This window comes from Eleutherodactylus coqui, chromosome 11 (assembly GCF_035609145.1).
Source record: "Eleutherodactylus coqui strain aEleCoq1 chromosome 11, aEleCoq1.hap1, whole genome shotgun sequence".
NCBI lineage: Eukaryota > Metazoa > Chordata > Amphibia > Anura > Eleutherodactylidae > Eleutherodactylus > Eleutherodactylus coqui.
The window spans coordinates 40,892,994-40,917,703 of NC_089847.1; the positions used below are offsets into that span (position 1 = coordinate 40,892,994).

General features: G+C 42.0%; 1 protein-coding gene across 4 annotated transcripts in view; it reads right to left on the minus strand.

The window, feature by feature from the left end:
* FTO (FTO alpha-ketoglutarate dependent dioxygenase) overlaps nt 1-24,710 on the minus strand; it is a 288,006-nt gene that overhangs the window by 159,263 nt on the left and 104,033 nt on the right. For all 4 annotated transcript variants that reach the window (XM_066583912.1, XM_066583909.1, XM_066583910.1 and 1 more), the window contains one exon: nt 10,486-10,610. In XM_066583912.1, coding sequence (XP_066440009.1) covers nt 10,486-10,610 — 125 coding nt within the window. The remainder of the gene's footprint in view (nt 1-10,485; nt 10,611-24,710) is intronic.

A 24,710-nucleotide genomic window follows, 5' to 3' on the forward strand; every position in this document is an offset into this window, starting at 1 on the left:
AAAGCACTGGAACACCAATGTGGAATGCAGTACACCACAGGAAGCTCACTTACTTTGAAGGGGGGGTATTAGGAAAAATCCAAAAAGGATGCCTAATATAGTCAGGGGTGAGTGGTTAATAGGGGGAAATAGGACAGTGATCTTGCACACTGGCCTCTTAGGAAAAGGGCAGGAGTACACGTGCGCCCCCTGCGGGCAGACCTCAGAGAGGAAGCGGAGGAGCAGCATGCAGGCTTTAGAGAACAGTGGCATCTGGCCGCGGCTCCAGTGACTGATGAGCTGTGACATTGAGCCGTAACACAATGTATGTGAAACCAGTCCTATAAGGTTCTATCAAGATGGTGCAGTTCTCGACGCAAACCGGAAAACTGCAAAAGAAATTCACACAAATGTACCGCAAATTGCTCTGGTTCAACAGCTACCATAGGTGAAACTCATTAAAACTGTAATATAACAATGTGTGGCAAGAACCGCACCTCAATGGGGCCTCCTGTGGCGCTCTCGCTCACGACCTGAAGGTTGCAGGTTCAATCCCTGCGGGGTTCAGGTAGCCAGCTGAAGGTTAACTCAGCCTTCCATCCTTCTGAGGTTGGTAAAATGAGTACCCACCTTGGTGGGGGTAATAAATAAATTACCTGAAAGCTCTGTGGAATAAGTTGGCGCTATAAAAATAACCAGTCCCTTCCCCCTGACTGAAAGGACTCCAACACCAATAGAGGTTGCCTAGCTATTCCAAGCCCTGGAATGGAAACTGTATAGCTATGCTGAAGTACACACCCTGCTCCATATAGATTATAGATATTTAAACAGATTTGCCATGTGGGAATCTAAGAGCCAGTTGACGACCCCTGTGGGAGCTGTAATGACTGCCATTAGCAGTTGTCACTTCTAAAAACCTATGACCAGCGCCCAATACTAGAATATCTATCACCTCAGCATCTTCTCTACTAATTGGAAATTGTTTCTTTCGTGATTCCACGCAAAGAGCAGACGTCAACGATTTTTTTCAATGGACTTGTCTCATCAAAAAATGTATAGTTTTGAAATTCTGAGCATTTCATACATACGGAAAGGTTATTATGGGAATGCTTCACTAGTCTAATGAACAGTATATAAGTGGACCACCTGTTAGTACTGGTTGCCATATGTAAAATACTGAAACATTTTATCCGACTCTAACGTTTGTATATTAGGTACAGGTTATTCACAGGACAGTTGAAAAGCTTTGAATCAGACACAAGACAATGGAGGCTCCAGCAATTTCGAGTGTTGATGGTGAATTAGGCTTACTAAAAGCCTTGCAAATTACAAAAAAGCCCAGGTGAAAGATTGGAAGAGTCACCAGAGGTCAGGAGAAGGTGGCAATGTCAGATGGGAAAGAAGAGGTTGAAGGTCAAGAAAGGAGCAGGTCTGTCCATCATCATAACTGATGCAGATAAACTGGCGATGAGAAGTCACATATCTTCAGAAGTGTCTCGGTGCCGGCACTATTCATACTCTATGCTTTATTTCGTTTTTCAAATTCAATATGAATAGAACTGAGATAACGCAATTCATTTACTATTTTCAATAGGTCCCTTTAACTTGGGGGCATTTAACAGCAGCAACAAAAAATGTGAAATGTGCCCTCAGGAAACGGAGTTACGCACTCAGCTGGTGAGATAGTTAAGGCCAAGTGGTCTTAAAAGCCGAGGGGCTGGCTGGATGCGGAGTTGTTGCACGACGGATGACAAAAGCCTGGCGACTTGCAAAAATAGTTCTTTACTGCATGCGGAAACAGGAAGATAAAGTCTTAAATGTTACAAGGCAGCTGCACCCAACACTGGCAGAGGTGATATCTTCTGTAGGATTAGCTGCACAGCAGGCACATGTCTCTGACTACCTGGATTTACATAGCATAGAAGACCCTTACATTGCTCCCTCTATTCTTGCACAATCTGACTCGCAGGCTGTCTCTGCAACTCCACCAGTGGGGGTATCTTGTGTCTTGACCGGCAGCCAAAGCTCCTCCTACAGACTACTACACTCCGCTGCATCAGCCTCACTTCAGACTGACAACAAGCGTATCACACTACTACGCCGAAACACTCTGTTACAAGAGAAGGACACCCTTATATGCATTTCTCAGAGACAGTGAGAAGACAGGTTTACATATTGTATCCTTATGTGCTCATATCATCCCAGCATCTTGGTGGCCCTTTACTTTCTTAGTGAAAGTAAAGGGACACCAAGCAGTTTCTATGGTAAGCATCAAAGTAGCGTCTCAAAGTAGGTTCTATGGTGAGCATCAATAGATATGTGTTCTTTTAGTGGTGGGTAGGTAGTATATGTCAGTATTAGTGAATGTGAACCCACTGTGCCACACACTGTTTTGACTTTGAGCGAAATCCAAAAGGTGACACCTGAGGAACCCTGGTCTTCACTCTTTCACCCCTCCAGTTGGGATCTAGATTTCAATGTAGGGTCCCCAGGCTGTTACACTGGAAATAGTTAATTTGTCAATACGACCATCCAGCCCCTCACATTCCAATAACATGCCCCCTCTCAAACTTGGCGAAATCTGTTTGATTGCATTGTAGAGGCGTTTAGTGAGTATAGGGTCTTTGGGGGAGCTGGGTCTGATTCTGTTGCGATATTTCGCAGGCGGAATCCGACCCGGCCATGGGCATGAGGCCTAAGTTTGGAATGATCCACCAGATGTGCATGGTGGCAGGCCCATTATGCACTGATGTTTGCCATTGGCATAAGCAAGAGGCAGGCATGTTGGATTTCAAAATGACTGACAGGCAGCTGCCTGAAGTGTCTTGTTATAAAATGGTCCAATTTGATAAGACTGCCTGTTAAGAATGTAAAGAATTTGTCCAGAGGAAAAATAGATATGAAAGGTGCTTAGAATTGTGTAAAAACATGAAAGAAGATCCCCATTGCTTCTATTTTGACAGTACCTATTCCCCCTGGTCTTTCTACTTCCTGCAGCAGCGATGTTGTCCCATTACAGGAAAACGGGACCACTCACTTCAGCCAATGATTAGCCACAGCAGTCACAGGTCCTTTTGTTGGGGTGTCATCACTGTAGCAAGCAGGATTTTGGAACAACGTGGAACCAGGCATTGTTGGGACAGGAGCAACAGGGGATTGGGTAAGGTGAGTGACTTCACATATGTTTTCAGACAACACTGAGAACTTTTTAAAATAGCTTTTTTCTCCAGACAGCCCCCTTTTAAAGATGACCAACTGACTATACCATTAACTTTAGGTTTATACAGACAAGATGACAAATGACACAGCACACTCTTGAGTCTACCCATGTAAGCCTAAGGCTATACAAAAACACTGAGTCTATACAAAAACATTGAGTGGTACACATCCGATCTATGTGTTGATTCCATGTACCTTCCTTTAAACAATCTTGAACACTTATCTTCTCTCGATCTCCTTTGTTCTTGGCTAAACCTGTCCAGAGCACCTAATCTCTCTTGTCTGCTAAAAACTCTTTACCCACTTATCATTCTTTCATCAAGTTCTTGTGTTTTCAATACACTGGGACTAAGAAAACATCTTTGTCAAATAAGATGGTTGAGCGGGCCAAGCGATCAACACATGGATACTTTCAAGTTCTGTACAGATGTATGTCAAAAGGGTAAACAGTGCAGTGCAAATAAAACCGGCTAAATCATAAAAATAATCCACTTGGTCAAACTCCAACAATAAGCTTTCTTAATTTTGTATGAGTACCAATAGTATATAAAAATTGTATATTTCTCATATGTGTTGTTACTGCGTATTATGGATCCCAGTAGGATAAGATAGTGGGACCAATGCTAACCTAGAGGACATTTTATTATATCGGTATTTTCTACAAAAGTACTAGTACAAAGTAAACATTTGGAAAATAAAAGTTTACAGCTTTCTTTATCAACTACAGGTTTCATCGTGTTCTCTGATGCAAATGGTTCAAAGCTTCAAATACAAAAATCATTCATTAATGAGAGGGTAAGATATACAGTATGAGGCAACATGGTATTTGCTTACTATTGTTACAATAGGCAGGAATTCTCCTTCTGCATCGTCTTCTTAGTTTGTTGTTGGGGGAGTTGCAATGCAAATCTTCCTATCATTGATCCATTAGTGGATTAATTGATCACTCTGTTGCAGCTCAAGATTTGTTTAGGGCGGAGTTTCCTCATTAGCTAGCCTATTTTTAAGTATTCTTGGTTTCAGCATTGTGGTGTGGTTGTTAGCTGTGATGATGTGTGTTTATTCCAGGATTCCTTGTTCTAGTTCAAAGCATCTTGTTCTATCCTAGTTGTCTTTGTTCCTGTTAATGTATCTTGTTCCTTGGTTATGTCTAGTCCAGTCTAGCTATACTAGTTGGTGGTCTATCTTGTCATTCTCAGCTCGTTCCTGTCTGCCTTTGTTCATATTTCAACATTGCTTGTTTAGTTTCTTGTCTGGTCCCTAGTGCCCTCATAAAATATTAGGTGCCTGTCCATAACCTCACTCCTTCTTAGGGCCCTATCACATGGAAAGACCTGTTGGATGCAGATGCCTGACGGGTCGGCCCAGCCATAATCTCAGCCATTCGTAAGTGCCTGTTTACACAGGCTGATCCGTTGTCCAGTTTTCTGCATGCATAAACTGAATGATGAACAGATTCTCATTCGTCGTTCAGTTGAGGCATGCATTTCCACTGAATGATCATCATTCAGATTCCTGCTGGATGCAGGAATCTGAATGATTTATAGGCCCGTGTAAAAGGGCCCTTACAGTAAAGAATCCAGTTTTATGCAGGTGTAGAAACCTTCTTTCCTTTAGTCACAGAGGATGCCCCAGTGTACAGGTACACTTCTGAGTAGAAACAGGTCATTAGTCAGACTTCTGTACCTTCCATTGACATATTTATCTATAGAGATTAGATCACTTTTAATCCCTATTTTCCAAACCCCAGTTCTGATCTTACTACAATCTACCAATTCAATATGTAACTTTCCTCTGCATCTTCTCCAGTTCATCTATATCCTTCTTATATACACATGTCCCAAACTATATACAATATTCTATGTGCTCAATATGTATGTAAATACTTTTAGAGGTTTTCAGATCTGGTTGGGAATAAAACGTAGTGATTGAGGGATCAGTTATCTGTTTAGACTTCCTGTACGTAATCCCATTAGAAAATACTTAAAAGAATTGTTCCAAGAACACAAAACCTGTTAATATGCCCCATTAGGGCATATGAACGTCATAGAGCAGGGTCCCCCACTTGGAACCGCCCTTTCATAAGCAGGAATGGAGAGCCACTTGATAAGAGTAGCTACCATTCTGATGGAGTTTGAGCCATTCTTGTATTACTGAATGGTCGTTCATCTGAATAGCTGTCTTGTAAGACTACATGACGAGAAGGGGTAGGGGTGGAGTTCCTTTAATTTATAGAGTTAAAATTCCTTATAAGAAATGCAGTGAGGTGCTACCTGTCCATTAACGCCAACCATATACGAAGCGTAACACATAGACTGGGAGGAGAAAGAAAAAATTGTGGACTTAATTGGCGTAACTCTCACAAATATGTCAATGAGTATAATACCCGATTCTTCTTTTATTATTAAATTTAAAAACAGCCTACATGTTCCTTGCAGTAGCCCAGTTGGTCGCTACTTCCACTGGCAAAATTGACCATTTGCTGGGGGTGTCCAGAGCAAGACCCAAAGTGACTAGTAGCAGCTTTTCACTCTAAGCGCCACATATTGACAAGTGGGACGTCAGAAAAAAATCCGTGCTCAATTTGGAGTGAACTGAGTATAGCTTCACATATAAGAAATGATTTGGTATAACACTTACTTGGAAGGAGGGGGGTATGATGCACAAATGCCCCCTCCTCAGAGTGTCTTCCACAGGATATAGAACTATGTTCCAGGGTACATAGTACTGCACAAGATGCTTAAATCAGGCAATACTTTAATCAGGCAACGCGTTTCGGTGCAAAGCAAAGCACCTTTCTCAAGCCATACAAAAACACATATTGACAAGTGGTTTCTGATGAGCCAACACCTTTAAAAGGAACTTATCACCAGGGTCATGCTGCCCAAACCACGGGCTGTAGGAACCTAGAACAGTAATGCCCATAATACATTGGTGGCGTGGATGGGCATATCTCTGCCAGATTCATGCTGTTCAAGGTTCGGGCAGTAGGAGCTTGGTGACAGGTTCACTTTAAGCCATCATCTAAAGAGATCACATCCAACAGCCCAGTCAATAAAGTTGAGACAGACGTTAGGGCTTGTTCCCAGTAATCAACACATGTAAATAGGCCAATAGTGTCTCTTTTTACGTCTAATTTTATATGGATGTTGTGTAAAATAAATAACCTGACAATGTTTACAAACTCATTCAAATTGGTCAATTTCCAGCAGTTGTTCGTCCCGCTACCTTATGTGTTCCTTCTGCAGGTCACAGAGCAGGCCAAGGAAGGGTCACGTAGACAGTTGGGCAATATGTCTGTCAGACTACTGTCAGCCATGATAAACAAACGGAGCATTAGAGGAAGCTATGGCCTGCTTCTTTTAACAAGTCTACCTATTTATCCAACAATCTCAGATTGTTAGGAGTGTTTAACCATGATGATGTGGCATTAGGTCCTTTATGCAGTGTCCCAGCACTGACTGACCTCTGTGTGTTTTCTCTCTACAGAACATCGTGCAACTATTTTATCAACTTCAGAAAATGTGATACACCTACCTGCAAGTCACAAGTGTTTGTCATAGGATCTGAGAAAACGGTGCGAATATACAAGCTGCGCTCCATCATCATATCCATGTATACCATCAAAAACAATATCCGGTCAATATACTGCGAGTACAGCCAGTATCCATCTGATGGATATGTTTCTTGGGGGAAGATTTACGCTGCACAAAGGCGGGTCGGATTCTGCATGCAGAATCCCGCAGCAGAATCCGACCCTGTACCCAGCCGCCATCCACATGTACCCGTCTTTCTGAAATCTTCTCTGTACTGTGGATGGTCCGCACGGCGAGCCGTCGGACATGGCCAGTAGGGTTTCTTTGAAAAACATCTACTTTTCCCGGGTCGTCGTCTAACGATGACACGGAATCCGCGACCCTCTTGCAATGACAGCAGATTGGATGGCTTCCCTTGACTTCAATGGAAGCTGTTGGCGCGGAACCCGTGCAAAAATAGAACATGCTGCGGTTTTTTCCTTCGCAAACGGAAATTCCCAATTGATTCACGTTTGTGTAGAGGAAAAAGCGATTTTCAATAGCATGTTATGGGCAGTATTAGCTGCAGAATCCGGAGATGGACTCCCCCTCTGGATTCCCCAATGCAAATCCGCCCTTGTGCAAGTGGCCTTAGACTGGTGTTTCATATGCCAGTCATCCATGGGCCAGAAATCAAAATCTACAGAACAGATGAAAAATAGCAAATCTGTTGATTAGTGTAGGAACCCCCCGCTCTGCTATACGCCACCCACTTCTCTCAGACAAATGAATTAAAAAAACGCAAATTATTGTGGAAACGTGCCGCACGCCATCATTAAAAACCATTTTTATGCATAAAGCCTTTAATAAGCTCTATCCCTTGTGTTTTGACAAGGAAGTAAAGAGTTTTTGTGCTTTCATTTCTAAGTCAGATGGAGATAGATACTCTGTGAATGTGAGCAGATATACACCGTTGGATCTGTCAATAACTATTAGAATAAAGTATACATCAAGCAGAACATTTTTATAATCATCAAAGAGCCCCTCCAGGGAAACTATTCATCATATTCCCGAGGTGCAATTGAATGCAGTACATACTGGGACAGATAAAATACTCAGCGGCTGCTTCATTGATGATATATCCACTCCACTCCCATCCCCACCGCCATGACCCACAGTATGACTAGCCGATCCCTACTCCATCGTCTGTGGGTATCGAAGTCTTTTTTCTCCATTCCTATGAAAGCCTCAGTGGAAGTCTCATAGGAATGAACAGAGACAGTGACTATTGTCGGCTGTAGAATTCAGCTCCAGGGGTCATGTAGGAGTATAGAAGGATCGGACTGTATATCCCATTAATGAATTAGCTGGTAAGTATATAATCTGCCCCAATACGCATTGTATGGCAATTGGACCTCAGAGATAACAACAAGATAAAAGGTTTCCCCGGAGGGGTTCTTTAACTTTCTTAAATTCTTTCGTAGCTTCATTAGGGGACACTTATAACTGCAATGTGTTGGTATGTAACTAGTCTGCGTATATAGTAAGGTCACTGTAATGGGAAAAGGAAGTGGTCTCCTTTTATTCATAAGAGTAAAATTGTGTAATTTTATAAAAGAGTTTTGATTGGTGGGGATTTGGATGTTGAGACCCCCAGCGATTGCTAAAATGAAGGGACAGAGACGCTTAGATCAGCATTGTGCCCCTTCGGCTGTGATTGGCATCTGAAGACAGCCTCACATAATTCTACAGGTCTGTCTTCAGCCGTCGAGGATCACAGCTCTTGGTGGAATGCTTCTGCCCCTTCGTTTCAACCATCACAGGGAAGGTTGAGTAACTGGACCCCCACCAATCAAGAGTTCCCTTTGACATGTCAAATGTTTTCTGAACTAACAGCTATTTTTTACATGGCAGCTATTGTTGGTTTCTGCTATTGGGACGGTTAATGTAGTTATGTGGCTCTGAATAGCAACCTTCGTTCTCTTAATGATCAAGTAGGCATAATGGGGTGTCCACATGATCACTAGTACATACATGTACAGTATGTACGAATGCAGTAACTACTTCAGAGTCTGTACACCCTGTTACAGTACATGAATGAGATTTACGCTCTTTATCTTTCGCCATGCCATAGCTTCCATTTCTGAGGCGTAATTCAAGCAAACATTGTTGCTGGGAATAATCTGCACTTATGCGAATGTCGAGATGCTAAGATAAATAGAAATGGGAGCTCTTCTAATGAACGGTTCTCATTATACAGATAATGGCAACAGAGATAGATGTCTATCTGTACAGGATGTGTGAGCATTCCATTCCATGAGCATTCGCGGGCAGCTATTAGACTGATGTAATACACAAATGTACACTGGGCCGTTCTATTTGTACCCAAGTTCATCATAGTTTTTAATTATATAGTTTATTTTTTAATATTATTATGATGAGATATTTTAAATGAGCTCCAGGGTCATCTAGTCCAACTCCCTGCTCAATGCAGGATCACTAAATCATCCCAGACAGATATCTGTCCAGCCTTTGTTTGAACACTGCCATTGAAGGAGAACTCCCCACCTCCCGTGGTAACCTGTTCCACTCATTGATCACCCTCACTGTCAGAAAGTTTTTTCTAATATCTAATCTGTGTCTCCTCCCTTTCAGTTTCATCCCATTGCTTCTAGTCTTTCCTTGTATAAATGAGAATAGGGCTGGTCCCTCTGCACTGTGACAGCCCTTCAGATATTTGTAGACTGCTATTAAGTCTCCTCTCAGCCTTCTTTGTTGCAAGCTAAACATTCCCAGATCCTTTAACCGTTCCTCATGGGACATGATTTGCAGACCGCTCACCATCTTGGTAACTCTTCTCTGAACTTGCTCCAGTTTGGAAATGTGTTTTTTAAATTGGGGTGCCCTGAACTGGACCAAGTATTCCAGATGAGGTCTGACTAAAGAAGAGTAGAGGGGGATAATGACCTCGCGTGATCTAGAGTCTATGCTTCTCTTAATACATCACATAATTGTGTTTGCGTTTTTGGCTGCTGCATCACATTGTTGACTCATGTTCGGTCTTTGATCTATTAGTATAACCAAGTCTTTTTCACATGTGCTGCTGCTTAGCTCTATTCATCCCATTCTGTATGTGTTTTTTGCATTTTTCTTGCCTAGATGTAGGACTTTGCATTTCTCCTTGTTAAATACCATAGATATAACCAAGCTCTGACTGCTCTCATTCTCTTGGTTAGGGCACTTCTACATGGGCCAACTATCAGCCGAAAAAGTGGCTCAAATAAGAAATTTGACCAACAGTCACCCCATTTAAAAAAGTGGGACCTGACAGGGTACTGAGCAACAGATCGCTCATTAGCTGCTTGTTGCTTCGTTTCAGCTCACAAGCTTAGCAAATAAGAGTGCAGGGAATTAACTAAAGAGCCGTTGAAGAGGGTGGAGAGGGAAACAAACACCAGACCCATTTATCCTTTGTATCAAAACCTAGCACCATAACGTCATAACCATTCTCATTTTTGCCACGAGGATTTTATAAATGATGCATCTATTCTGCTGACAGTGCAATTGTGAAGAATTTCAAGTTTCCTATAACCCCCTAGAAAATTATTATCACATCTCTGCTACTTTGTCAGGGATCAATTCCAATAAAGACATTCTAAAATATAATACCAGATAATGTCATTTTCTATTGTAACAGTTATAAAAGCTCATTATATAGCTCTCATTATTATAAACATTCAACTTCAGTGTTATTCTTTAGCATCGATCTCACCTCTTTTGCCAAGCAAGTCGCTGGTCTTGTCGCTCTACTAGTATTGGCATCATCCCCTGCAGTATTTTGTATTTGTCTTCCCCGGTCCAGTCGTCTTTTTCAAGCTCTTCTAGCAATAGACTGGTCTGTGCAGCAATTAAATAAAGGGGGCAAACACGTAAAATTAATAAAAAGCTCATAGGCAAATGAGGACAGTAAATCAATATATTTTCATTATTACTATTGCATGTTTGCCAGTTAATCAATATGGGAAATGATGACCGAAAATGGCCACCATATAATTGGACTCTAGTCAATATATGCGTCACATAAAACAAGCCATAAAATAGTACACTTTAACTCATTTGTAACCCAAGTTACTAGAGAACTGCACACACTGTTTTATACGGCTGCATCTAACATTAAATATAAACTGAAGTATAATATTGTTATTTAATATCCTATACACAAGAAGCAAACAGATTGTATATTTAATACTCCACATTTCTTAAGTGTTTGTCTTTTATATTGTCCCTCTTTTCCATTATGCAAATCCATCAGATTATTCTTTATAGTAATTACATAAGGAGAGTCAATCAGTAACGTAATATGTGGTTTCAATTGCATGACTTAAAATAGATTATTACAGGTTATTAACTCATTAGTGACGGGTCTATGTTGTGCCATTTATTTACCCCTTAACGACCAGTCCATAGTGTTTTTACGTCCTCCCGAAGTGGGCTTTATTCTCAGAGAATAAAGCCCCTCGGGCTGTGGACGTGACAGCTCCATGCTGTCGGTGCCCGCAGGTAGCCGACAGCATGGAGCTGTCATCCCGGGCTGCGGGGACCCACCCCCCCAACATTGTGATCGGCGCTATCCGATGGATAGCGCCGATCGCAAAAAAGTAAATAAAAGTGCTCAAAAAGTTAAACTTTCAGCTGCCCTGATGGATCGGATCCATCAGGGCAGCTGAAAATTCTCACCTGGCTTGTTGGCGGTGTCCCCCGGAGATCTGGTCCTCCCGGACCTGCCACCGCTCTTCTGCGCATGCGCGCCAGACGATGACGTCACGCGCACGCGCAGAAGCCCGGGAGCCCAGGGGCAAATTCAAAATCTCCTGGCTCCTGAAGGTAGCCGGGAGCCAGGAGGTGTTACCGGGGCCCGCGGTGAGCGGTCCCTGGGCCCACAATCGCCGCTATCCAATGGAAAAAGTTTAAAAAGTTTTTAAAAAGTGCTAGTTTCACCTCCCCTCATGGATCGGATTCATGAGGGGAGGTGAAAATACTCACCTCAGGTCCGCCGATGTCCCCTGGTGTTCCGGGACCCGAATCCCCCTCTGCGCATGCGCGCCCGATGGTTGACATCGGGCGCATGCACAGAGGGGCTCGAGCCCCGGGAAATTCAAAATCCCTCTGCTCTTGGCTGCCATGTGTAGCCAAGAGCAGAGGGATGTCACTGGGGACAGTAAAGTTAAAAAAAAGTGTAAAAAAGTTAAAAAAAAAAAAGTTCAAAAAAGTTTTAAAAAGTTTAAAAAAAGGTTTAAAAAGCGTACGTTTCATCTTCCCTCACGGATCATATCCGTAAGGGAGGATGAAAGTATGTACATAAGGCCCCCAGATTTATCCACGGACCTTACCCCAGCTTCTGCGCACACGCCCGTCGCCAAAATGGTGGACGCATGCGCAAAAGCTGTGGATTGCCAGGATAATTGAAATTCTCCCTGCTCCTGGCTACAAAACTGAGCCAAGAGCCTGGAGATTTCACGGGGGGCCGCGGTGAGCGGTTCCTGATCATGGGTTCGCCGTTATACAATGGATAATGGCGATTACGTAGAAGTTTTTAAAAAAATTGAAGTTTCATCTCCCCTCACCGATGCGATCCATTTTGGGGTGAAAGTCTTCATTTATATGTGTGCTGTACAAAAAGAACTGTTTTTAAATTGACGCAATAGCCCCAAAAATGAAAATCTTAATTTTTTCTTACTGCTTCGCTTAGATCTATTCAAAAAAGTGTAGGGTTAAAATACACAGTACACCCCTAGATAAATTTGTTAAGGGGTAATTTGTGGGGGTTCTCTATGGTTTTGGGCGCTAAGGAACTCTACAAGTGGGCAATGGGGCCTAAAAGGACTTCAAGCAAAATCTATATTCTGAAAGCCACCGACTACTCCTTTCATTTTGGGCCCCGTTGTGCATGCGGACATAAGATTAGGGCCACAATGGGTATATTTCTGAAAACAGCACAAATAGGGGTATCCATTTTGGGGTGCAAGTCTTCCTTCATATGTGTGCTGTACAAAAACAGCTGTTTTTAAAATGACAGAATTGCCAAAAAAACGAAAATCACAATTTTTTCCTTCTGATTGGCTTGAATTCATTCAAAAACTGTGGGGTCAAAATATGCAGTACACCCCTAGATAAATTCCTTAAGGGGTCTAGTTTTCAAAATGGGGTCATTTGTGGGGGTTTTCTATGGTTTTGGGCGCTCAAGAACTTTATGGGGTCTAAAAGGACTTCAAGCAAAATTTCTGTTTTGAAAGACACTGACTACTCCTTTCATTTTGGGCCCCGTTGTGGACTCAGATATAACATTAGGGCCACAATGGGTATATTTCTGAACACGGGAGAAACAGGGGTATTCATTTTGGGGTGTAAGTCCTCATTTTCATGTAAACTATAGGAAAAAAATATGTCTTTAAAATGATAGATTTGCAAAAATATGAAATTTTACTTTTTCTTCTCTAAATTGAATTAATTCCTGAAAAAAAACTGTGGGGTCAAAATACTCATGACACCCCTCAGTGAATACACTAAGGGGTGTAGTCTTGAAAATGGGGTCATTTGTGGGGGTATCTATTATTCTGACACTCATGAGCCTTTCCAATCTTGGCTTGGTGTAGGAAAACAAAGTGTTCCTCAAAATGCTAAAAAGTAATGTTAAATTTGTACGTCTCCTAAATGGTTAAAAAAAAAACACGAAAGTTTTTCCTATGTGCGCCCAAAATAAAGTAAACGGGTGGAAATATAAAATCTTAGCAAAAATTTCTATATTATGTTTGCACATATTTAAGATATTGCAGTTGGAAATGTGAAAAAATGACGATTTTTTCAAAATTTTCCCAATTTTGGCGCTTTTAATAAATAAACACAAATTCTATCGGTTTAATTTTTCCGCCTAAATGAAGTACAACATGTGGCGAAAAAACAATGTCAGAATCGCTTGGATATGCAAAACCTTTCTGGTGTTTTTCCATGTTAAAGTGACACATGTCAGATTTGCAAAATTTGGCCTGGTCATTAAGGCGCAAACAGGCTTAGTCACTAAGGGGTTAATCTCTTAAGGACCAAGAAGATAAATATACGACGCTTGGTTCTGGGCGTTAATCCTGGACGATAGTAGAAGTACAGCACGGAATTAAATCGTCTGCTCCTGCAACCAAGCAGGAGCAGGTCAAGTCTTCAGCTGCCAAACACAGCCGAGGACCCGGAGGAGAAGAGAGAAGCGTTTTTTAACGGCTTTTCTCCTTTCTAGGCTACATAGCGCTCAATGAGTGCTATGTAGTAAAGAGAGAAAGTGGAAGTATTACTTCCGTTATGCGACCCAGCAGATAATGTGAAGGACTCCTAGGGGTCCTATATGATGTCATGGCGGACAGATTTAGAAAAAGCTATTTTTTTTTTAAAAAAGAAGTCACAAAATTTGATGCAATCTCACTCTAGTAGCTGTGTAGTGTATAAAATGACTCTACAATGCTAGATATATTTAAAGGGGTATTTCGGCAATTCCAAGTGGAAGTCATATGCTTCATATGGTCATCACATTGATTTTGCAATATAATGTTATAACTTTTTTACAAAAGATGGAGAGATATTTCTTTAGCTGTGGTCTCCCCCTCTCCCCTTAGTTCTACATTGGTATCCAATGGTTACGTCCTGTACGCTCCACTGTTTTACTGGTCAGGCACGCTCAGTGCCTTCACATTCTGTAATGATGACACAGTTTGTACGGTTGTGAATGCACACTCGTCAGTCACTGGCAGTGGGGCATTGTGGGAGATGTAGTTTTTGATTTAGATGGACGCTTGGAGTAATGGCAATATGTGGAAATGTTAGGGAAATTCTTTACATTTTGCCCAATCTCCAGAAGACCCCTTTAAGGATGCAAGAAATGTATGAAAAATGTTACATTTTAAACTGAAGAAAGAAAACAAGCTGCAAGAAAAGTGGCATCAAAAGTCTCCTTAATGATACCCCGTTAAGTGTTGGTTCAGCTTTAAATGTTGCATCTGTTTCGTTCCCCATGATGTCCCATAAACAGGCTGACTACAGACTGTCAACACAGACATGTACAATGTGAAAAGGAGTTTACCAACAGCACGCCGTTACATCCAACATGGGTAGGACTGGAACCATGCAACAGCCACAGACGGAATATGAACCATTATTCCAAAGATGGATCGTTAGTATAGAGGGTAGTGGCAGCATAAATTGGTGCTTAGTAATGAAAATACTTTTATACCTCCATATCCAAAGTTACAGCTATGTTTCGACCAATATGCTCTTTGTCAAGCACAGACATGACACAAGCAATGGACTGTGGCACTGAAGCTGTAGGGTGCCAAGAGAGGCGAGAATAGTATAATTTATTATTTTTATACATAGAGTACAGGAATTTAAACAACAAAATTCCCACACTCTGCTGAGATGTCTTGTTCTACACAGCAAAGCTGAACTGTAAGGTGAAGAAAACAAAAAAAATATCAGTTTGCGGTTTGTGATTCAGTTTTTAAAATACAATACGCACCCAAAATATGACACACAGTAGTTCAGTTAACCCCTTCCTGACTGCATTATGTAAATATACACCATGCGGTCAGGGGCGTACCTAAGGGCTCAGGGGCCCGGGTGCAAAAGTTCAGCTCATGTGACGGCCCATGTGACTTCCTCCCTCCTCCTCCCTTCTATTCCGGGCTTCCCCTCAGGCTGGCCGTTCTGTCTGCAGCAAGATTCCCATCACGCGGCAGCCAGAATGGCCAGCCATTAATGCACTGAACGTGCATGTGGGTATGGCAGAGGGGGGCCACGGGCCCCCTGAGCGCAGGGGCCGGGTCGCCGCAGCGACTCCGGACGCTACGCCTATGCATGCGGTCGCAAAAGGTGTATAGAGTGGGCTCAGGAGCTGAATCTGCTCCATACCCGATGGGTGTTAGATGTTTACAACAGCTGTAATTGGCATTAGCTTTGATCATGGCCATTACCTGTATAGGTGCCACAGTCAAAGTTGATTGCACATCATAGCAGCCAGCTCCTCCAATGCCCCATTGACTCCCCCAACATGAACCGCTCACAGGTTGCCAATGGTTTAGCATGGTAGCCTGGGGTCTAGTGAAGGTTTCCAGGGCTCCCGTGGATGGATGCCTTTTAAGCCCTGTCTGTTGCAGGGTTTAATAGGAAATATTAAAAAGTACTATATTACAGTGTATAGTACAAGTGTTCCAAGTGATCACAAGTTGAAGTCCCCTATGGGGACTGAAAAGGAACATAGAAAAAAAAAGGTTTAAAAAAGTTTTTTTAAATTATTAAAAAAAGTTATTTCTCAAATAGTCTTTAGAAACATGCCCATTATTAATAAATAATAAATCTCCAGACTAGAAACTGTTCAAAAGTAGCCTAGATGATGAACCCTCCCACCACCCTTGTTACTGGTTCATAGATTATTGTTTTATAGTTAAGAATCATTTCTGGGGGTTCTCTATTGTTTTCGCTGCTATGGGGCTCTACTAGTGGGCAATGGGGCCTAAAACGCCTTCAAGCAAAATTTCTGTTCTGAATGCCACCGGCTCTTCACTTAGTTTTGGTCCCTCGTTGTGCATACGGACATAAGATTAGGGCCACAATGGGTATGTCTCTGAACACAGGACAAACAGGGGGATCCATTTTGGGGTGAAAGTCTTCATTCATATGTGTGCTATAGAAAATAACAGTTTTAAAAATGACACAAGTTTAAAAAAAATGAAAATCCCAATTTTTTCCTTCTGGTTTGCTTAAATTAATTCAAAAAACTGTGGGGTCAAAATACGCAGTACACCCCTAGATGATTTCGTTAAGGGGTCTAGTTTTCAAAATAGGGTCATTCGTGAGGGTTTTCCAGCATTTTGTCCGCTCAAGGCCTCTACAGGTTTGCAATGGGCCTTAAATCACCTTGCAGCAAAATTTCTGTTTTGAAAGCCACCGGCTGCTCGGCTTGGGCCCCGTTGTGTATGCAGACATAATATTAGGGCCACAATGGGTATGTTTCTGAACACAGGACAAACTGGGGTATACATTTTGGGGTGTAAATCCTCATTTTATGTGCACTATAGAAAAAAAATTTCTTTAAAATGACATATTTGCAGAAATATGAAATGTTATTTTTTCTCCTCTAAATTGCATTAACTCCTGAAAAAAAAACTGTGGGGTCAAAATACTCATCACACCCCTCAGTGAATACATTAAGTGGTGTAGTTTTTTAAATGAGGTCATTTGTGGGGGTATCTATCATTCTGACACCTATGAGCCTTTGCAATCTTGGCTTGGTGCAGGAAAACAAAGTGTTCCTCAAAATGTTGATAAGTAATGTTACATTTGTACGTCTTCTAAATGGTTAAAAAAAAACCAAAGTTTTTCAAATGTGCGCCCAGAATAAAGTAAACAGATGGAAATATATATCGTATCAAAAATTTGTACAGTAAACTAACATTTTTTCCCAAATTTTCCCAATTTTGGCACTTTTAATAAATATACACAAATTCAACTGGTCTATTTTTACCACCTAAATGAAGTGCAATATGTGGCGAAAAAACAATGTCAGAATCACTTGGATATGCAAAACTATTACGGAGTTATTCTATGTTAAAGTGACACGTCAGATTTCCAGAATTTGGTTCCGTCACTAAGGCGCAAACAGGCTTCGTCACTAAGGAGTTAAGGACTATGAAGTTTGAATGTATATTTATGGATGGAGTCTAAGAGATTCTTCATTCTGTCTTATAGAGGGGGTCCCAAGCGGAACTAATGGAGAAGGGGGACCCAGAGAAGGAGAATGTCTCTACAGACAAGGGTTTCCCTGATGAAAGAACCCATTTAAAACAAGACATAATTTGGTTACATTCAAGCTGGGTTATTGTAAAGGGTTGAACATTTTGACTTAAAGAGGCAAAATTCTACCATATTCAAGAATATATAGCTTTATAAGTAGAAAAGGAGTAACATCAGTTCTTGTTATATGGATCCATAAAAGATAAGGACATAAAAAAACTGCAAGAAGGATTCAATATGAGTTAAGAGTTTCCTTCTAAACAGAAGTTTGAGTGAATATAAAAGGTACAAGATACATGCACTTGAGTTAAATCAAAGAAACAACGAAAGAATACTGAGCCATTACCACCAGAAAAACTACATAAACTGTCAGTAAAAGAGCTAGCTATGTATGCGTAATCAATAACGGCTACAGATTTTGTCAGTGGCGCACAAAAATAATATACTATATGGAGTTTTAATATATTGGATAATATAAAGTCATTTTATGATTAGTGATACTGGTTAAATCGGCCAATATTTCATCTTTTAGAGGCATTTGTTGGATGATCTTAGTGTTCCTTTATGTTTTATGACTGTGATGTAACGTGCCAGACATATGTCAAAATGGATGAAATGAGTTGCAGAAGAAAACCCAAGAACATACGTCTGAGTCTAGGCAAAAATTATCTGGTAGTGTTCACTTCCTGTGATCTTTATACAATCACTTTCCTTGGTCACTGAACATCCTCAGAAAACTCTAGTTTTCCATTGTACCTGCCCCTCGGAACCCTCCAGAGCAGAAAATCTCAAACCTAATTTCATTTTACTATGCCAGTAACAGATAGGAAAAAAGCAACGTTTGAGCCACGCCAAACCATTTCCTATTGGCAGTAAATAGAAGACTTAACTTAAGACAGTCTGATTTCTCTCGGAAGCTCCAGGTCCTAGCATGTTTCAGACATAAAACATGTTTTTACATTTGCTTTTTCACATCATGATAATCGTAACTTTTTTAATTTTGTTCCAACATGACAGTATGGGGTCTTCTTTTATTGATTAAGTTGTATTAGGTTTGGGCTTTAGTTTGGAGCACATACATGATATTTTTTTTTTATTATAGGTCTATACTATGGGGAAAATCCAGAACAAAAAATACTATATCACAATTTTTCTCATCTTTTGTTTTTACTACAATTTAGTTTTTTTTATTTTACATTTTTTATCCCATAAAGACAATTTCTTTAACTCTGTAACAGGCCAGTGTATAGAAATAAAAACACTGGTGGAAACAAAGTTTTACACCCGGAAGAAATTGGTGTAATTTTATGAAACATGGTAAATAAATACAGTCATACTCAGAAGAAATTATAGCAAATTGGAATGACCGACTGTCATATGTGATGGCCCCTCAGACCATCACACCAGCAGTGGGGGCAGTATGTTGCTCCACAACAAAGGCAGGAGCGAGGCACTCACCCCAACTTAGTCGTTCATGTTACCACTGCAAAAAAAGGTGAAGGTGGGTGGGAGTCAAATGCAGTTCACGTAAGATTAAATGTCCTTCAGCCAAGCGCCTGGAAATGGTTCCGACACACACAGGGACCTGAAACGATGATGCCACCTGTCTCTGGATGGCGGGCAATGAAACAGTTGGAGCTGTTTGTGCTTGTTGAACAATCAGACAATCCTCTCTGCTGGTGGTCTGTGGAGGGTGTCCAGAGCCCTGGCGTCTTGTGTACATGCTCTTACGCATGCACTAGTCCCAACACCTCATAACAGTCAGGTCAGAATGGCTCAGGTGGCAGGCAAGTCATCCATACGATCAACCAGCTTCACGCATTCTAATAATGAGCCCCCTTCTCGAACTCTGTTAACTGGAAAAAGTGTTCAACTGCACACAAATAGCTTGTGAGAGCTTTTTTTTATAGACCAACGTCAGAAATTTTTGTAATTTTTTTTTTAATTAAGAAATAATATTTTGCATTGATATAAGTATTCAGACCCTTTGTTATCACACTTGAGATTTAGTTCCAAGAGCCTCACATTTGTCTTGATCATCTCTGATATGATTCTATACCTTGGAGACCACCTGTGGTAAATTCAGTTAATTGGACACAATTTTAAAAGTCACACGCTTGTCTGTATAAGGCCTTACAGCTCACAATGCCTTTTCGAGCCAAAACCAAGCCATGAAGAGGAAAAAACTGCCTGTAGAAATCAGAGACAGGATTTGTGGAGGCACAGATCTTGTGAAGGCAAGAAAAGCATTCTGATGCACTGAAAGTTCCCAAGAGCACAACGGACTGCATAATTCTTAAATGGAAGAAGTTTGAAACAACCAGGATTCTTCCTAAAGCTGGTTGAGGGGAGAAAGGCCTTGGTAAGAGAGTTGACCAAGAACTCAATGGTCACTCTCACTGAGCTCCAAAGATCCTGAGTGTAGAGGAAAGAAACTTGCAGGTCAACCATCACTGTATACTCCACCATTGGACTTTATGGCAGAGTGGCCAGAAAGAAGCCTCTTCTTAGTAAAAGACACATGAAAGCGCACTTAAAGTTTGCCAAAATGTGGCCAACCTTTTAATGAATCAATCATTAGATTATCCAGTCGCATGGCATTTTAAGGGAATGCACGTACTGTCTATGTAGTCATGGATCTTTATGTCCATCAAATAACCATCACAGAATTTTATCCTGGCAGCAAGTGTAAAAATCACAGTGAATATGCATGGAACATCTGTAGTCACTGCATTATTTCATGCTTTCATACACTTTCCTGAGTGATTTTGGTCCGTGAACAGGACAAGCTGCAATATTTTTTATGTACGTAAGATAAGCGCATAAAAAAGCCGTCTGAATACAACAACTGTATACAATGAGTCCTTGGTCTATCTGTTTTAAGTCTGTAAAACATGCAGACTGAATATGGACTGAAAATACACCGTGTGAATGAGCTCTTAACCCTTTCCAATCTAATTATTTTTTCTCATCTATTCTCCGCAGCTCCAAATAAATTGGAGCCGGTGAGAATGGATGAGAAAAAATACATTTCCCTGCACCCTCCTGAACTGACAGAGTTCAGGAGGGTGCAGGTGCTCACTGCACCGTGGGGGGGCCTGCTTACCTGTCCGGCGTCTTCCGCATTCTGCCTCTCGGCTCAGCGATCATGTGACCGCTGGGGTCAGGTGGCTCCCAGCAGGCACATGATCGTCAAGCCGGGAGACAGAAGGGAGAAAGCGGAAGACGCCGGACAGGTAAGCAGGCCCCCCCCATGGTGCAGGCTCCCGGCTCGGCGTTCATGTGACCGCTGGGGGTCAGGTGACCCCTGTGGTCACATGATAGTCAGCCGGAATCTCCGTGCATTACATATCGCTAATTGAGCGCTATGTAATGTGTAAAGGAGAAGGCAGAAAGGGTTAAAAACCCTTTCTACCTTCTCCTCGGGGGTCCCCGATGAGGACCAGTGCAGGAGTGCATCTGCACCCCATGTGTCTAATGATCGGGTGCAGAAGCACTCCTGCACTGCAGTGTCGGGCCTGCCCCGACATCGGAGCTGTGGAGGGAAATTATGATGTTGGGGCAGGCCCGACATTGGATTGGAAAGGGTTAACCCCTTAATGCCACAGGTTGTAAGTTTACGGCACGGGCACATGGCACTTAACGCAACAGGACATAAACGTAAGTTCTGTGTGTAAAATGTCACCATGGTGGCAATAGCGATGACACTATAGTGATGGCTGCTAACATAGTTAGCAGATGATCAGTTCTTGCTGCTGGGGGACCAATTACAGTGGTCCTGACCCACGAATTGCTGTGATTGGTCAGTCAGACTAAGTTTGCTGTTTGCAGTGCAATGTCTGTCTCCAACCAATGGTAAAGCCAAATGTTGGTCCTTCCCTTCCGAGCCCTGCCGTCTGCCCAAACAGCAGTTTACGTCCCCATATGAGGCATTTCAAAAAAATGCTGAATCCGGGTAATACATTTTGAGTTTTGTTTCTCTGCTAACTCCTGCTGTGTTATAGAAAAAAGGTTTCAAATCGAAAATCTGCTATAAAAAAATGACCTGTTCTAATTTATGATGCATTTTTCTTTAATTCCTCTGAAACATCCAAAGGCTTAATAAATAGAGATAAGCGAGTATACTCGCTAAAGGCAATTGCTCGAGCGAGCATTGCCTTTAGCGAGTACCTGCCCGCTCGAGACTGAAGGTTCGGGTGCCGGCGGCGGGCAGGGAGCTGCGGGGAAGAGCGGGGCGGAATGGAGGGAAGATCTCTCTCTCCCTCTCTCCCCCCCGCTCCCTCCTGCTGACTGCCGCTACTCACCGCTCCCCCGTGCCGGCACCCGAACCTTCAGTCTCGAGCGGGCAGGTACTCGATAAAGGCAATGCTCGCTCAAGCAAATGCCTATTAATCTCTATTAATCTCTCATCTCTATTAATAAACTTCCTAAATGCCATTTCAATACCTCGAGGGGCGCAGCTCTTAAAATGGGGTGACTCATGGAAGTTTTCTGATATATAGGCTCTTACAATCTGACAGAACTGATTTTTTTTTTTTAATTTGTAAATTTGAAAAATTACTAATAAAACTTATATACTTTGTGGGATCCTAAAAATATAAAAAAGCACTTAACACTGATTGCAGTATAAAGTAGTCCTATGGTAAATGTTCATTACTAACTACTTTGTGGTGTTTGACCTTCTGTCTTACGAGCAAAAAAACTTCAACGTTTGAAAATTACGAACTCTTTCAAATTTTTTGTACATTTTGAATTTTTTTATTGATAAAGACAAAATGTATTGATTAAAATTTCCCACTAATATAAACTGCAATGTGTCACGGAAAAACAATCTCCGAATGGTGCCGATAAAAGCATTCAAAAGTGACTGCCACATAAAGTAACAGATGTCAGATTTGAAAAAAAAAGCTTTGTCCTTAAGGACTTGTGTTATCCACGGTGATAATCCCCACGCGGGTAACGCAAAGGACACTTTCCATAGGCTAACTATGGAAAGCGCAGCCTGATGTAAACGAGTAGCCCGATGTACACTGCGGAAAATCGGATTGATTTTGGGGTTCTCCCGCAGCGGCTCCTGCGGCGGCAATCCGCGTCGTTAATGCTCAACGCCCGTGGACAGGCAGCCTAAGGCCAAAATAGGCCATGTCCTTATGGGATTGCCCCAGAATCACCACAGCATAGGGGATAACTTGTATATCTGTGGGGGTCCCACTGCTAAAACCACTGCAGATCTAAAGAATGGGGTCTCCTATCCCCCTCATTGCACTGAGGAGGAGACTGGTGATGCAACTGCACCAGCACTCCATTCAATTTCAATGGGTCAACCAAGACATCCACTCCAATGAGCGACATCCACTCGGCTATTTCAGTCAGCCCCATTGAAATGAATGGAATGCTGGCTGTGCACGTACGTTTAGAGCTCCATTCAGAGTGACGTCACTGTGGGGGAAGAAGTAACCTGTACAGTGACAAGACAGCGAGGCACGGGAGTCCCGTTCTCAAGATTGGCGGCAGCTGAGACCCACAGAAATCAGCAAGTTATCCTTATATAACTTGAAATTCTGGAGCAAACCTTTTAAAGGGGTTGTCCGAGTAGTAGGTTCCCGATGCAGTAACATAACCAATTTTGTACTCACCTCTCCCCACTCCTCCTGTGTCCTGCAGCGCTGCTCCAAGTCTTCCCTTTGATGTCAGAGTTACAAGCTGCCCCAGCCAGTTCATGGGAGGCCACAGGCGCTGCAGCCAACGGTAAAGCTCAGCAATGAGCAATCGATCACTGCACTCTGCCACTGACTGTAGTGCTTGTGATGTCCCATAAACCGGAGAGGACTACGACCTGTGCAGGACATAGTGGGAGCATATCACTATTTGTTATGTTACTGCATGGGAAACGGGTTGTACTGTGAACCTACAACTTAGACAACCCCTTCAGGTGATCAGGAACAGGTAGGACAAATAATCCCCAGACAGTAGGGAAGCCTATGAGGTAAACAAAACCATACAAAGGTAAGTACACAAACTGACTGTGATGGAGTTCTGGCGCAGCTAAAGTAGTGTCCACATTACCTTAGAAACCTATCATCGGAAATTTTATGAGCCTTGATGACAGGTACTCGTTCTCTGACCGCTGCTTCCCCGAAGGGTTGACTGAAGCCTTCACCTACTATCTTGAGCTAATGGAGGTATTTTACAGTCAGGGGCTAGAGGTCAGCAGAGTGGATAACAAACACTTCTCTAAGTTGTGGTATCCATGGCCTTATCAGGCCTCAGCGTTATAAGGGCATGTGTGCTATTTCTCATGTTTGTACAATGCCAACACTTTCCTTCGATTGTTTCCTGAATGAGATGGACTTGCCCCGGTGACCTGATGTTTAAAGACAGGGTTAACAGGGCAGCTTGAGAGGTCAACAGGATGTGTACCAAAGAAATTGTATTTTCTTAATAAAGATGGCCTTACTTGTGCCGACTGAAATATCAAGATGTGTAATGTGGAGAAAAGGAGCAGCGAAAGAACTGTTCAACATGACTGCAAATTTAGCGTTACAGTAAACCACAGAGGAAGATGCTGAAAAAACATATAACAAATACTAAAACTTCTGTCTGCTTCAAACATAGTTAATTAAAGTGAAAAAAGTTGTGGTCAGTATATGTTATTCATTTATCAAGATAGGGAGGAAATAATACGGTATTAATATCTCAGGTCCCAACAATAACTCATGCTTGTATTGATTGTGGGAGCCGGGGTTCATGAAAGGAACACTCTAGTAAAAATTTATACTCTGTATTCCGCCCAAAGCAGGGCCTCAGGAAGCAAGAACAGCAAATAAAGAAGCCATGAGATGCCTTCAGCCCCTGCACTAGGCATAACACAAAGCAAGACTCTTTTCATGGCGTGCTCCTTTAAAATGAAACTTCACAGTAAACACAAACTTGGAAGGGAAAATACAGAATTATTACAAATGAGCTTCCCGATTTGAAACCCTCATATCTCCCGTTTAACCCCTTAAAGGGGTTGTCCCGCGAAACAAAGTTGGGGTTATACACTTCTGTATGGCCATATTAATGCACTTTGTAATGTACATTGTGCATTAATTATGAGCCATACAGAAGTTATTCACTTACCTGTTCCGTTGCTAGCGTCCCTGTCTTCATGGTGCCGTCTAATTT